We start from the raw sequence: 17,055 nt of genomic DNA, 5'->3' as shown, positions 1-17,055 counted from the left end.
CTCCAGTCGTCAGTTGAACAGTGTTTCCTCCAACACATTGGTGCAGCTGGCTGCCGGGTTAAGCGAGCGGGTGTTAAGAAGAGCGGTTTGGCGGGTTATGTTTAGGAGGATAAATGATTTAACCATCGCCTCTCCCGAGCCCATTTGGGGAGTTGCAGTGATGAGACAAGATCGTAATAAAGAAATTGGGGAGAAAAATGGAACAAAAAATGCCAAAATTAGAAACGGAATAGAGCTAAGCACAGGCTAAATCTTAGAAGAAATCCTGGTTCAGTCTGCTTTCTAACAGACACTGGGAGGAAAATCAATGTGCAAATATTGTACAATCCAGGTGTGCAAAGCTCTTAGAGACCTACTCAGAAAGACTCACAGCTGTAATCCCTGCCAAGTGTGATTTTAATGCCTATTGACTCAGGGTTCTGAATACTTATGTAAGTGAGTTATTTCTGTATTTCATTTTCAATTAATTTGCAAAAAATTCAAAAAATATCTGATCACTTTGTCATTATGGGGTATTTTGTGTAGATGGGTGAAGAAAAAACACCTTTTTAATCAATTGGTAATTCAGGCTGTAACAACAAAACTTGAAATAAGTCGAGGGGTGTGAATAGTTTCTGAGGGACTGTATATGGAGTACATATTGTAGCAAATTCAAAGAGTAGCCAGCCCTGACTGGGACTTGAACCCAGGTCCAGTGCCGGTCAAGCCAACACCTTAACCATTATGCCAAGAAGTCTGAAGCTCTTGATAACATCTCTAGTTGTTCAGTTAAAGTAACAACAGAATGGTGTGGGCATATACTGGGCGTTCAAAAAATATTAACGCCAATATATCACTGATTGGTCAGCTCGTTCTCCTAAGGATGACATCATCCTCTGTGAGGAAATAGCAAGCATTTTGAAATGGCCTGTTTGAGATACAAGTTTGAGGTGGTGTTTTTTAAGTGTTTTTTTGTTGTTGTCAATTTACGCTTTGACTACGAATACGAGTATAGGATGAGTCAACAACGTTACTAGGGTAAGAGATAACAGAATAGGCTATTCACTTTTAAAAGTGAGATTTTCACTGGGAAGGGGAAGGCCGACTTGGAATTTCCGAGTTGGATGACCGTTGAATTTTTGTTGTTGACTATTTGTTTTATTAATCACAGAAGTAGACGGCCCTATAGGCTCCTAATGCCGCGTTCATGTCAACGATTTGGAGCTTTCAGGTGCTCGGAAGGGACGCAAGAACCATTCTCACCATTGACAGCTGAACTCACGGCCATTTTGTTTACATTTTCAGTGGTCCGTGATACGAGTTGAAGGGGCGTTCAGGTGCATTTTTCCCAGTACGAAGGTCGTATTTTAGATTTCCCGCCATCACTTGAACGCAGCATAATCTACGCAAAGTTCGTTGTGTTTCCATCTAGCCCATTTATAGACAGGTAATGTAAAACATATACCTTCTTATCATGAACCTGTCTGCCGCCTGAAGCAAATGCACCGACGCTCCAACGCTGTCCCGAATCTATGTCTAAACGTCAATACGCCTCGCTTACAATATGGTTTTAGAAACATTTTGGAACTTTCTCAACGGCAAGAATTAAAACAAAATAAAATGTTAATTAGGTTACTACGCACCTTTATAGGGTTATGGTTCCCACAAGGCCATGTTATAGCTTTTTGTTTACAGAACACAGAGGCGACCAACTGCTCGAAGTATCTCTTGAAGCATATCCTAACACCTGTGCGTAACGGGAGGACACCAGAATAGTGTTGGAACCGAAAAATACTGTCGGCTACAAATGTGTTAAAACCGGTTAAAACAGTGTACAGTAGGCGGCCCAAGTGTATATTTTCTAGTTGTGAAATTATTTTGATGTGGTGTGAAAGTAGAGGGCTTTATGTTTCCAAAACCATATCGCAAGGGAGGATTATTAAGGGTTCTAAACGTTAAAACAGAGCGTCGGTATAGTAGTTCACAACCGGCCATACCTTCAGCTGAGAATCCAAGAGGGGAAAACTGTAAGCCCCCTTGAGCCCCTTGGGTTCTTGAGAGCTATAGTGTTTCCCAGAAGTGTTAGTGGAGAACCGTTTGGGTGAGTATATTTGATAAAGAATCATGTGAAATAAACAGGGAATTGTGTAATCATATTGACTTAAAAGACAACGATGGCGTTGCAAAAAGAGGCAGTTTGAAAGCATCCCCCTATCTTGCCAGCCATTGCTTTATTCTTGTCTCTGGGGCTATATTGTGTGTAAACATATGGTGTAAACATGCATACATAAGATATTGGGCCATTAAACTCTGGCTTTATATCCATACAGCTCTGTTAGGTGAGGGAAATTGTTATGGGCCAGTCTGAATTGACTCGCATAAACAAACGCTATAGCTACAACATATTTAGTTCCACCTGAATAAAATAACCGGTGACAATTGAAGAGACACCCCAACTCTCTCATGTCACCAGCTCTGAGCAGCGGGACCCTTCTACCTCATCCCCCCTCCCGAGCCCGGCCCGGCAGTAAAGCCCTCTCCCGTGCGCCGTAAATAATGTTGATAAAGACGCCACCGAAAACGACTTTCACGCGTCGCCCGATTGATTTAACGTGACCTCCGTTTCCAAATGATATTGGAAGTCTATTTAAACAGATGAAGGCTTAAATTGTCTCGCTTGTGTGTGCATTAATTCCCCATTCATCATCATTACTCTGTGATTGGTCCATCCACGCCTCCTCGCCAGCCCTGCGCGCTACGACAAGGGCCTGTAAATTAGAATGTAGTACAATTTAAACAGCAGCAGCAGCCTCGGATAGGATGGCTGTGTTTTTTTCTCTATTCAGTGGACAGCTGCTCCGCACCTCCCCTATCAAAACGCTTTGTGCTAGTCAGGGATCCGACGAGCCCTGCGCCAATTCTCACTAATAACATCTTCTAAGGCCGAGGTAATTGCTGTTACGTGTGCAATAGAGAAGTCTATCATATCTTGTTGCTCGGTCGTATACTGTCTTCCAGCGATTAAATTGAGTGTTAATGGTGGATTAGGCCATTGTGGATTCAACTTAGTAAGGGATAGCTGGGGATCCATATGTGTTGTTGGGTAAATGTGGTTGTAATTTGTATCACTTATGTGTCATTCTGGCACTGTGATGCGCGTTTGAAAAGAGGATCATATGGTGGTGGTGGGGGCTGCTACTGTATGGGTTCATCCAAATCAGCCCCAACCAGTCCTGGCCACTAACCATAACCCACACTGCCACTGTCCAATGGGAAACAATTGTGAAATGGCCAATGCATTTGAATATCTATTTCGTACATTTTTTATTTTTTTGCTGTTATTTTATCATGCACAAGCCAAAACATTTTTCAAACATATTTTCGTCCTGCAATCTCCGTATAAGGCAGAAATATGGCGTGATGGCTTACATAAATCTGCCTTGTGGCTTCTGCCGGGCGGCTTAAACGGTGTATTATTCCAAACATATGCATTTTAATCAGCTCGGTCACACTTACAAGAACTCCAGTTAATAAGGCGATCAATCAGACGGGCGCGGGTAGGGTGGAGGGTATTTCAGAGGGGGCTCGCGGGGGCTGACTGATTAGGGCGAACCTTTTACCTCGTGACACACCGGAATGCACGCCGGATGGGAGCATGATTTAACGAATAATTAGCCAACACATTATTTTCTCTTCAGATAGAAAAATTGATATAGGCTAATATATTTTAGAAACGTGTGTTTATAGGAAAGGGAAAGGTATCACGATAATAACTCCGTATTGTTTTCTAAAATGGTAGGCTAAGTTAAAACAACAGTAAGCTAATGCTGTCTCGTTTATTCGTTAGATAACGATTGAAAATGTGTTAACTAGAGCACGACCATGACTTAGTTTATCTAATTTTACCCTCAATACATAATTAGGCTTATATAGATCATTTGTTACTGCGTTTTACAAGACCATTGAATATTGGAATTTCACATTTCATGTTGGAATGCTTTTATCCACCCTCGACTTAAATGTCACACATTTGCACTACTCATTTGCTGAAATAACTTCTAATATACCCTCTCGACGATTTAAACACATATTAAAAGCCCCTGAGCTCGTGGTGCTACAGGCTCTTTCTAGTGTTCCATTATATACAGAAATATCTCGTTTACGGAGAGCCTGCGACTCAATTACGCGTCAAACGCAACAAATTAAGCTCACGCTGATTGGTGGGGCCAGTTAGATCATCGATCTTTTACCATTCCAATATCTTCTCGAGACAACAAATTCTGCCGTTGTCTATTAACCGATGGATGGAATAGAAAATAATGACTGGCATTAACGGATCCCGGGGACCGCTTAGCTGTCATATCCTCTCGCGCGTCCATCACAAGACGACGCCCAGCAATTCTGTGTTTTGACACCGAACACTTCAGTCAAATTACTGCTCTCGTTAGGAGCAATATGCAATGACAATGCCCTGTACCTTAGGTCTATTTTATATTATATTTTTCTAGGGCATTTGTCTATAATAGTCCTACAAGTAAATGCATTGCTAGGAAGTTACGTAGGCCTACTTATATTATTTTAGGCCTAACAATGTGCAATTAATTGGTTTTATATCAATAGAATATGAATAACCTTTTGGAATATACTTGTTTTGATTTGATTTAGATTACGATTCTACATGAAGGCCTTTCCTTGATGCCCAGGCTGCAATGAAAACTTAGTATGCCTATTCCGTGAGCTGTAGAATAAAACATTCGATTGATTTTGTTGTTTGAAATGCTGTTTATTGCAAATTTGAAGTCCAGAACAATCCAACAATATATTCAGCAAAAATGACCAGAGAGTGAATTCGCTCTCTTGAGCCTTTTTGCAGAAATGTCCCTAAAACATGACAGGGTTATTTCGATGAAATACTATGCCAGTAACAGTGCAAAGCGATACATGGAAACAAAGAAATAATAGCAATTTCCTCAAACTATTTTAGAATGAGTATAATAAATATAAGGCTTATAGTATCAGAATCAGTCGTTATAAATGCATTTATCCAAGCATTCGGTCTTATGAACATTGGCTAAGGGTAAAATAGAATGGGGTAGAATTGGGGGTGGGCAGGGGGAAAGAGGTGGTGGCTAGTGTTCAGTCGAGGGTATATGGGTGAGATGGGCAGCTCGAACGAACTCGGCCTAATTTGCCTGGTGTGATTGTCCAGTGGCTTGTCTTTCTCTCTTCCCCCGTCAAGCCAAAGCGAGCTAATCCGTTCCCCTGGCGCCTTGTTACGGCTTGGCAGAAACGATCCCTCCCGGTCTCCGCGCGCGGCCGGTATTATCATTAATTCAACACTCAAAATTCATCTGCCACGTACATATACATCACTTACTAATTTTACCAGCATCTGCACATTTCCGCCCCAGACCTTCAAAAAAGGGACACTCGGGCAGGGAGAGGGAGCAATAATGAGACGGTGCAGTCTGTTAACAAATTCCCTTGTTAAAAAAAGAAGATGGAAAACATCATTCTAGTGTAACTAGCCTACCCATATATGTAGGTCAATTTGGACATGTGAAGAGACTACAAATAATGATAAACCGTTAACACCATCCATCACGGAGTTAAACGTTTGTCTGTAATTCCCAGTCCACCCGCGCGATCTCTTTCTTCACACCAAATTAATCTTAGATAAATCAAATGTGTTTTTTGTCCAATCTCGGAATATTTCATGGTCTGCATGGGGTTTTGTAACTGAGATGTCTTTTTTCAGTGGATAGCGTGATGTGTGAGATCATCGTGTTGGTGCTTGAAAACATGTAGCTTAAAAACTGGGTAGGCTATTTTTTGCACTCCGAGCTCGCTCACCTCTCCTTTTTGTTATGTAGCAGGTGTATGTAACAGCACACGCTGCAGTACCTGTCGTTTATGCTGCTGCGGATATGGAGTCTGCTCCACACGAGCGTTCTATTCATGCTGTTTGAGTCTTGTTCATGTGTTTTCTTTAAGATTGATAAAAGCTCATCATGGTAAAAGCGTATGGCCCTCTTCTGCGCTTCATTGACTCAGTCCAATGAACACATGAAGATGTGCTCTCTTCGTTTTATCTGGTCAATGGCACCTCCTCTCTCTGGTCCAAAGTCACCGGCGAGGACTTGCTCAGCACCGACGGTGTAAACGTCAGAAACGCGTCAGTCCTGGTCGTTGGGGAGCACGGGAAGTCTGACCCGGTGGGCCTCTGTGGAAAGCCGTTTGTTTGAGCGGAGTGACAGGCGAGGCAGGAACAGGGACTCCCCCCGGGACCGAGGCTGTGGGCCGGGCTGGGGTACAGGGATGGGTGCCTGAACGCACACAGCAGCTCCGGCCTCTGGTAGGGATGAGACAACATCCGGAAACTGTCGAGGGACCTGAGTGGGTTGGAGAATGGGGTGGCGGAGGAGGCCGAGCCGGCTCCGACCCCAAGGTGGGAGTAATACGGTAATGGCAGGTGGGACGGGAAGGAGTAACCGAGATTCCCAGTGGCGGCCGCGTGGTTCATCATGTAGGTGTAGAAGGCGGGGTCGGCAGGGTGAGGCCACGTCATGGCCAGACGCTGCCGCTTGTCCTTCATTCGGCGGTTCTGGAACCACACCTATAGAACACAAACACACAGACAGGCGAGGTAAAATATGAACCTTCATACGTATGTGATGAGACAGATAACAGATTTACAGCTGTTTTTGTACGTTTACCCACGGTTCCAAATGGCCTTACAGTTAGAGAGCAGTGGGCAGACCTACACGGAGTGTACAAAACATTAGGAACACCTGCTCTTTCCATGACATCGACTGACCAGGTGAATCCAGGTGAAAAATCCGCTTCAGTCAGTGTAGATGAAGGGGAGGAGACATGATAAAGAAGGATTTTTAAGCCTTTAGACAATTGAGCCATGGATTGTGTATGTGTGACATTGAGGGCGAATGGGCAAGACAAAATATTTAAGTGCCTTTGAACGGGGTATGGTAGTAGGTGGCAGGCAGGTGCACGGGTTTGAGTGTGTCAAGAACTGCAACGCTGCAGGGTTTTTCACTCTCAACAGTTTCCTGTGTGTATCAAGAATGGCCGACCACCCAAAGGACATCCAGCCATCTTGAAACAACTGTGGGAAGCATTGGAGTCAACATAGGACAGCATTCCTGTGGAATGCTTTCCACGCCTTGTAGAGTCCATGCCCCGATGAATTGAGGCTGTTCTGAATGCAAAAGGGGGTGCAACTCAATATTAGAAAGGTGTTCCTAATGTTTTGTAAGCTCAGTGTATATATCCGCTTCATATATATATATACTATAGGCCTATGCAAATTCCACCTCATTAATGGATACATAAGCTTGCCCCTTAAATGTTTTCTGTTTAATCATTAACACAATGAATTAACGTTTAATTTAGGTAAATATTGCCCGTGAAATTGCATTTACTGTATTGTTTTGAGAACCCACATAAATATAGGCTGAGTAGCCTAGGCCTCGATTTGTCTGACATGATTTCAAGTGAACTCATATTTTCTTTTTAGATTTGCAACTAAGATATCTCCTTTCTATGCCAAATATGTTATATTGGCAATAGACTCATATGTTGTAGAGAAACGTTATGATGTTGAAATAGGCTTCTGTTAAAGCCGAAGAGCCTTATCTTACCTTGATTGTGGTCTCTGGTAAATTTAGTGAAGCCGCCAGTTCACATCTCCTCGGCCTGGACACGTAATTCTCCCGGTAGAATTCCTTCTCCAACCGGCCGATTTGCTCCCGAGTGAATGCTGTCCGGTACCGTCGCATCGCGTCGGCCCCGTAGGACAGCGAGCCCTGTCCCGAACCCATCTTACCAAGATCCATGCCGCTGTCAACCGGGTGGCAGGGGGAATCACCGTTTCGACCTGGAATGGGTTTAAAACATTAATCAGATTATTAGTTATAGAATAGCCTAAAGGTACATTTGATGACAATAGTATCCTACAATTAAGTGTTGTACAGGTTTTCTTTTGTTATTTTTGTTTTTGTATAATTGTCACTGCAGCTTTTATTTTTCGTTTGACTGAGGTTGACAAAAATCGAAAGCAGAGCACCACAACTAGCTAAAATGCATCTCATCATAAATTAAGCCTATGTAGGCCTAGAGTAAACTAAATCATCCAGATAAATGAATACCATAGCTAACTGCAGAAGGGATAATTATATGAATCCATCATTGTGATAGTTATATTTTATGCAGAACCCGATTTAATGTGAAGATAATAGCATATATAATCATTCGTTCAACATGTAGGATACTGTTTCCCATTCATTTGAAAGCAGGACCTCAAAATACATATGGTAAGCATTAGACAACTCATTTGGAGCCTATTTTTCATAAAGACATGACCAGTTTGATGTCAGTTCTCCTGGGGTATGGTCCCTAGATAATTCCAATCAGTCTACCAACGAATTAATAAGGTATTTTAGTGTTTTGGGGTCTGCCATTTTTATTTGTGGTTTGTTTACTTAAAATCTCTACTAGCAGCATGCGTGGAGATTGGTTAATTTGCTACAGGGTGTCTGGCCCCGGGGTAACTCGTTTTAAAAGTGTCACTGTGGTTAAAACCCTAGCTAAGGGGGTGTAACCCAATAACAAACCGAGATCTCTCATGAGTGTGGATGTAACAATCTATAGAGAAATTAATTCATTCCAAATGAACGTTGTTATAAAAACAATAACAATTATGTTCAGTAAATTGTCACTCCCTATCCATAATTCAATCGTACGGAATATCTTGCATATGTTACGCCATAATTTACTTTTTTTCATTCTGGACTGCATGCACAGAAATAGGCTGCTAGCAATCGATTGTAGACCATGTTTACACCGTCACATCGATTGCATTCATTAATTTACATTTTCCCACATTCAAAATCACATCCGTGCAATGTGTTGAGAAAACGAAATGAATACTGTCATGCCGTTTTTTTCATTACCTTTCCCATTGGGGTAGTCCATGCTTTCTGGCGTGCAGCTCACATCAATTTCCTCATAGAAGTCTGACTCAGTGTCCGAGCTGCTGGTTTCTTTGTTGGTGCGATCTATCCGGTGTCTCTCGGTAGAAGAAGACATGCCAACCGGCCTTACATCAGCGCACACGCGTCCCTGTGCGCCCTCCACCTCCTCGTCCGCTCTGTCTCGCGAGTAGGATGAAGAACCCGGGCTCAGGCAGTTCCTGTGGACCGTCTTTCCTTGCGGTTCTTGTGCGGGTCTTCCAACTGCTTCCGAGAAATTAGAGCCCGTCTTGCCAACCACGGTGCCAAGTTGACCTCCCTCCGCGAGCATCACCATCTCCTTTCTGTTTTCCATTACCGACGAACGAACGAACGCGCGTGGAATGAACGGGCGCCAAATCACTATGGAGAGAGCCAAGCTGTCTGTGACACTGCAGGCTACGGGTGGCGAGGGGATTCAGTCGTGAGAGTGGAGAAAAAAGAGTAGAGGAATTGATTGAAATGAGAGGAGAGAAGAGAGGGGGATGTACGTTCTGATCCTGCGAGGCGAGCGCTTCAGAGTGCGGCACAAGCCCTGGGAGGGATCACCATTGCATTCTCTTTCTCTCGAGCTGTCATTCTTAATAGGGCAGTCGTCATAATGGCACCCCTGATGACGCCACGCATCGATTGGATGTGGATAAACAGAGAACGAGCAATCACAACCGCGGGATGAGAGAAAATAGGGAAGACAAACAGCTTTGGACAGGAGTGTTGGCTACAAGCACATTATCACCGCATGAGCTAACGAGCAAATGATTTTGTGCAGGTATACAGAGTATATATAGTCCACTGAACATCAATGTACTCCAATCCTCAATTTCCACAAGGAAACAAAACCGTTCGAAACGATGAATTCTGAAAAATTTCAAGATTTCAATTATATATCTTTTTAAAACGTTCTAAAGGTCCTTCTTAGGAGGTACTCAGTTATTAAAATGATGAACAATATTGATATGTAAATTATAATGATAAATAATTGTTAACGAATTTATAGGACACCAGGTTATGTGTAATGTGATGCCATGAAATAATCCATATTATTAACCCACTATTTACATGACAAGGGGCAAATTATTTGCGTTGTTTGTTGTGACGTGGTCATTAAAATAGGCAACACAATTTTTTTTTTGGGGGGGGGGGAATATTAGGGTGTTTTTGAAGCTAAATGGTAAAGCTAATTGGTTTAGCATTGTGATATTTGTAATCCACAACAGGAGCACAATATAACAGTATGGTGAGGTTTGTTGCAACGTGCAAAGGCTCCCCTTAATTTGGTCATGTAGTACTTATGTGTGAGTGAATCTGAAGTTGTCAGCTTTCAAAACGTATGACTTGTTTAAAACAAAACCCTGTGCTTTTCAAACGTCTAATGTGAAGAACAATGCATGACAATATAAGGCCTGTTATTCAATTGATTGCAGTAAGCTGCACTGGACAGAATGAAGACCATAGTATTGTATTTGCCAAGTTATTCAGCTTAAAGGAAAGCGTTGCAAGCATTACAATCAAAACCGTCGTAGCCACCAATGCATAGGACCATCTTATAACAAAATGATCACGTTGATATAATACATTGTCGCTGAGACTTCAATTCCAAAGGGAAGTTAAATCAGATCTATTCTCAGTGGTGCTAAATAGAGACGTCTCAATGCCCCGTCCTACCCCTCTCCACCCCCCCTCCTTCTCTCACCCCCTCCTCTAAAGTGGTGTCAAGTAAAGTGCTCAGAGGTCAAGTCCTGGTGGTCAGAGTTAAGATTACCTACCATTTGACATATTAGTCTGAACAACCAACAACATGGGGCTACACAGCCTGGTCTCATAGACTAGACTAACATAGAAATGTAAATCCGGGCCACTAAAATTAGTATATGTTACTTGGTATAGTTACCTAGATGGTTGCTTAAGGCGAAAACGAAAGTAGGGTGGTTTGCCGGGGTGGATGGGTAGGCGTATAATGCAAATGTCTAGCAACCTAAAGGCTGTGGGTTTGAATGTTGTCATGGACAACTTTCACATTTTTGCTAATAAGCAACTTGTATACTACTTACTACTTTTAGCTACTTTGCAACTACTTAGCATGTTAGCCAATTCTTCCCCTAACACTAACCTTAACCATTTGAGCTAACCCTTCCCCTAACCTTAACCCCTAACCCTAAACCCTAGTCTAGATAACTTTAGCCAGCTAGCTAACGTTAGCCGCATAGCCACCTAGCTAGAAGATATTATACACATTCGTAACATATAGTACTTTTTGCAAATTCGTAACATATTGTACGTTTTTCTAATTCTTAACTTATAATACGAATTGTAATTCATAACATATCATACGAAATGGGTGATGGACATCCACAAATGAACACATACCATATGAAACTTAATATATCATACTAGATGGTGTCTCTCGGATTTAAGTACAGAATAATACGAAATACTGTGAGACCAGGTTGGGCCACAGGAACATTTTTGATTACAACCCAAGACCTATAATTTAGGAAGCATTGTTTTACTGTAATTGCATAGTTTTACCAGGTATACTATAGCCTTCATTTTGGCTAGAAAAATATTTGAACATAGAGGGTGAAACTTTATAAAATACAAAATAAGCATGTCAGAAACGTCTGTAACTTCAGAAATATTAGAGGGCTACATATTTCTGGACTAGTCAACCATTTGATTATTGTGAATTATTATATATTTTTTGTCCAGCCATGTCTCCCGAGTAAAACAAAAAAATACTATTTCTGACATTCTACACGCCTGTGTTCTATTGGAGATTGCGCACGCGCAGATAAAGGCGACGCCGTGCATGTTTTCTGGATGCGGGACGTCACCCAACCTCTCTTTGATCTATGTACTCTAGCGCAGTAAAAAGTCACTAAACACAGTGATAAAGGACAAGGCTTTTATTAAGGCTATGGCCTTTGGGGGAGGTTGAACTTGATATTACCACTTTAAAGATTTCACGGTGTTTTAAGTTGAACCCTGGAATCGTAATGGGGCCCATTACAACTCTCTGGCTGTTTGTTTTCTGCTTATGCGTCACACATTACACATTACACATAGCATCCTCAGTATTCTTTCTCATTACTATTGAAGGATGGGCTCATATAATTAGGGATTAGGATACCTAATATTAATTTAATAGGATTTATATGAATAGGCTATAAATATTTAAATGTAAATATAAGCATCCAGATCAAGCTGTTATTACCTCATTGACGGAGATGAAGTATGGAAAGCTGGGTCCCGATTCTCCAAAATTCTACCAAAGTGCACTTGCACAACAATAACCATCATGGATAAAACATGGTGCTTATACCAATGCAATGCTTTTAAATTCATGATGAGGAGTGTACAAGTGCACACTTTGGGAGAAGTGTGGAGAATCGGGATGCTAGTGCTAATCATTCTTTCTCCACTCCTTATTGGACTATCCAGTTCTTGTGTCCTCTGATTCCGCTGTTAGATTGAGCAGGTTAGGGATGGGGCAGGGAACATGTCTGTAGAATAGGTGCATTGACTCATAGTACATGTCCTACAGTTCATACACAGTATCAGTGTACTGGGGACTAGGATGACGTCAGGGGTCGTCGTGACAAGGGATGCCACCAAGCAGTCTCGCGCAGCCATTGCTGTCCTCGTGCGCCCTCGCCTGTTGAAAAATAGGAAGGCACACGAGCCCTCACGGATTCTTAGGGGGGCGACTGACGGAGTGAAATTCCTCTCACAGTGCACACAGGCCCATCTCCCCCTCCCCCCTCTGCCTTCCTTTTCTTCTCTAGCTCTCACTCCCTCTACTCTCCGCTTACAATGACAGTTCACAGTAAAGGTGTTTGAGCCGGTTCTGTAAGGATATTAGATGCCGTTTTTAAGGTCTGCATATTTTATCTCGCGATTCTCTGTATCCCTCTGAAACACAGTACATTATAATGTTAAAACTATAAACGTTTCAGATTGGATTATACTATCATTCCTTTGTCTAATCATAGGCTACTCTCTTCCCCATAGGTCAATTTAGAGTTGCATAGGAATTGTTGTATTCTTTATCTCCCATCTGATGATGCTCTGTCTGGCAAAAGCAGTAACTTGTTGCACAACAATTTTGAATCTTCTGTACTAAAAAGCAATTCTGCAAACAGGGAATTCTATCTTTTAGATTTCTATTTCTGTCTGTCTTTTAATTGTGTAAGAAATGAAGGCTATGCCACTTCAATCATTTGAAGCCCTAGTAGGCTACCATACAATTATTCCACCTGTGTGATAAAATGGAAGTTCTTGAAATTAAAATGAGAAAGTGGAGAAAATAATGTTATGTTATTGCCCCTCCATGAGAAGTTATCATTGAGGACGTTATCAATGCTAGGTAGATAGATATATAGATCCATCGATCGATAGATAGACAGGTAGGAAGTGTCCGATCCACCGAGTCACAATCTTCCGATTCTCTTCCATGGTAATAAAATGTATCATTAGAACCTAACTAATATTTCGCTTTTTACTTCAGCAGATACAATTCCACGGTTGGGAGAGACAACGAGAGGGAAATGATTTGGGTGAGTCATGACTGTTTCCTTAAGCCTATGTCCAGAGATAGGGACCTGGCCACCTGGATCAACCAACACAACTGAAAGTGTATAAGTTCCTCGATGTTTTGAAGTTTGAGTTATCAACAAGACATAGCCTACTATGTTTTAAACTATTGTGGGTGGTTTGAGAAACTTTGCGTTATTGGCTATACCCTATATATACTGTATATACATAATATATAGCCTATATTCCATTGAGCGTTGTTGTATTCATAATATTGCATTGATTGATACCAAAATGGCTTATTTCTTCAAACTATCTTGCTTGGATTTTGTTAACAGTTAAGAATACTGCCGTTAGTCCTACTGTGTAAATAATAATAATTATTACTTGTTCAGTTTAAGAATGACTTCCACACCATGATGCATGTTGGGGTGAAGTTTAAGTACAATACAGTGTAATAAGTACAGTGTAATAATGAGTAACTAACTACAATACTAATTAATGCTGACCACTGTACCACGGGGGTCTAGGCCTGCTTATAATGCCCCCCTTGTATTCATAATATTGGATGCATTGAGCATTTAAAACGAATTGCATTTAATACTGTGTAAACCCGAAAATCCCAACGTTTCCATTCCAAAAACATCTGTTGGTTAGGCCATTATGCGACGTTCCACTCTCATTCAACTGTTTTCCCTCCATTCATCTGGGTTCAGGGAAATATACCGACATGTCTGAGAACACTGAACGTTATTTTATAGCCCAAGGCTAAATATTTGTAGTAGACATACCCACAATCACAGTCAAATGTAAACCCTCTGTGTATTTTGGCAGTAAAGCATACTAGGCTACTCCATAGGCCTAGCTACATAGTTGGTTATCAATTGTTTTATTCTGAATCTCTGATCTGATGATACCCTCTGTAGCATAATCAGTAAGTATCTTTTAGGTTTCTATTTCTGCCTGTCTTCGAGTTTTGCAAGATAATTTTGAGTGTTTAAAACCATATAAACTTGTTATACATTAAATATGTATTAGCATAATCCTTTGTGTGGGTGAAATATAAATGCAATTGTTTGTACTGTGACGCCTATTTAAAAGGCAATTCCATTGGTCTGTATTTGTTTCTATATACCAAGTAGACGGACATTTCGTGAAATATTATTTTGCAATATTTCGTGTAGGCCTACATCACACGTTTCCATTTCTTGTGTATTAGTAAGGCTGCTACACGTTTTGCAATTCATTTTCTTCAGGTTGCATCGGGTATCTTAAACATCTAATATAGAGAATCCTTGCAAATATAAATATTTAAATTGATAGTCGTGTTTTATTTTCAATGAATCCCTAGGGTGAATTCGGTATAAGTGGGACCCAATTTGCATTTCAGTCTTCTGTAACCTCTTTTGACATCTATCCAACACATTAGCCCAACACATGATACATCTCTGAAATCCTCAAGATGTCTCCTAATCACACTCACACACAAAAAATGATACGTTATTCACAGGAGGCATGACACACCCATTTGTGCTTTTGGGAAACAATGCACTAGTACTCTAGTGGCCGCTCTAACAATGAAAATAAATGTCTTAAAAAATGGAACGCAGTCGGGAGGAGGCAAGATCAGGTGGGACCATTCTAGCCAATGAGAAGACAGATACTCGTGTGACCAACGGTCTCCACTAGTTACCACAGCCACAAAGTCAGAATTGGGTACATCATAAAAATGTATGAATACAATCATTAGATTTTTTGTTTTAATTTAAGGTTAGGGTTAGGCATAATATTAAAAGTGTGGTTAAGGTTAGGGTTAGCTTTAAAAACACATTTCAAGAAGCGACATTTTAGAAAGGCGGGATTTACGACTTTGTGGCTGTGGTAACTAATGAGAACTAGCCACAACTCCGATATAAAGTGTTTTTTCTAAAAGTTGCCGGGATCTTAGGTGTCTTACTTATATCAGTGCACTTCTAACAACCTAATGATTACGAATCTTCTATTCAATCAAATAAGCAACACATAGCAAATAAGCCATTCAATGTATTGTTATCCAAATTCGACACTCTCTCATTGACCTCCATACAAAAACTCTGCGCTTGGTGAGCGAAAAAAACGAAAAAACGCCACTAACTGTAGAAGACAGATTGTACCTCTCGCTTCGCCTCTTCCTCTCTGGTTAGATAAATGTGACACTATTATTATAGTCCTAATTATACCCCAATGGGTTTCAGAAATGTATCATGTGTTGGGCTATTATGTTGGATAGATGTCTGAAGAGGTTACAGAAGACGGAAATGCAAAAAGTGTCCCACTTTTTCTAAATTCAGTCATATAACAGTACAAATAACAGTACTACAATAAACAAAATTAACAGGATATAGCACTGCAAGAACCAGAGCCTTGCCTAACCTAAGTACAGGGGGTCCCTAATGTAAACTGGATATCTTTCCTCCATTGGAAAAGCCTATAAGACTGTCCCACTTTAGCTATTCCATGCTGTCCTACTTTAGCTATGGTTGGTAAAGCGGGACAACAACAAAAATACTGATTTATAAAATTGATACATAATATTGGCAACTTTTTAATGCATTTTGATGCACCAGTACATAGTATGCACATTTACATCACAATTTGGCACTGTGCATCATTTATGACAGTTTTATAACCTTAACATAAAAACAGAATAAAAGCTATGTCACTGATCATGCCATGTGCTTCTTGTGGTGAGCTTCCTGTTTGAAGCTTGCTCTGCCCACCTCTATGATGTCACACCAACTAAGTCATGTGATATTGGTCATGTGGTTTCTCTGCAAGGGCTTTAATAATAACTTTAATTTTCTCTAGCCAGACCAAGAAATAAACACATCAGGAGTAAACTGTTATGATTCCCCAATCTTTCTGAATTCACCCTACCTCCTCTTTTTCACATAGGCATATCTCATGCCCTCTTGGGGTACCCTTGTTTGCCACTCTTTGTGCTATAGGATACAAGATGGCCCCTGTGTTACCTGTGAGTTATGCAACTTTGCAGTCAAGACAGATACTATCTTGTGATCTGTCAGCAGATAGGCTGACACTTACAATGCTCTTTTGCGCAATTCAAAGATGACCTTGTTCGTTTACAGTAGTGGCACTTTATTGTGTGTGTTTTAGATAATGGGACTGGGAGGACAACGGATGGGACAACGGACTCGTTCATTGTTGGATGTATCCAAGTGCATGTCTGTTCTCCATATAGGTGGGCAACATAAGTGCAAGAAAGGAAAACGGGACACAGTGTGTTGTGGTTTTGCTCTAGTCTTTGCTATAGTGTCTTATACACCGCGATTTAAAAGGGAAGCGCCCCCCTCAGCGACATTGCAGATTGCGCCCCTCTCGGTTTTACAAGCGGGCCTAAGGTGAACTTGACCATGGAGTCTGCGCAGTGCGCGATGCAACCCTGTGAAACCCTGCAACCCTACTGTCTCAGTATTTCCGTTTTGAACGAGAGTGAGCTATTCCATCAATACCCACC

At 41.3% G+C, this 17,055-nt stretch overlaps 1 protein-coding gene across 1 annotated transcript; it reads right to left on the bottom strand.

The window, feature by feature from the left end:
• Window positions 1-4,747: 4,747 nt before the first annotated feature.
• LOC129820393 (homeobox protein XHOX-3-like) lies at window positions 4,748-9,743 on the bottom strand. The gene is made up of 3 exons (XM_055877464.1): window positions 8,949-9,743; window positions 7,638-7,873; window positions 4,748-6,595 (listed from the first exon to the last, which is right to left on the bottom strand). Exons 1-3 carry the CDS (start codon window positions 9,319-9,321, stop codon window positions 6,068-6,070), a joined length of 1,137 nt encoding a protein of 378 aa, XP_055733439.1. The 5' UTR covers window positions 9,322-9,743; the 3' UTR covers window positions 4,748-6,067.
• Between the last annotated feature and the right edge of the window lie 7,312 nt (window positions 9,744-17,055).

Source organism: Salvelinus fontinalis, chromosome 22, assembly GCF_029448725.1.
Source record: "Salvelinus fontinalis isolate EN_2023a chromosome 22, ASM2944872v1, whole genome shotgun sequence".
NCBI lineage: Eukaryota > Metazoa > Chordata > Actinopteri > Salmoniformes > Salmonidae > Salvelinus > Salvelinus fontinalis.
The sequence above is the reverse complement of the archived record's forward strand: the minus strand, read 5'-3'. Positions and strand labels throughout refer to the sequence as shown.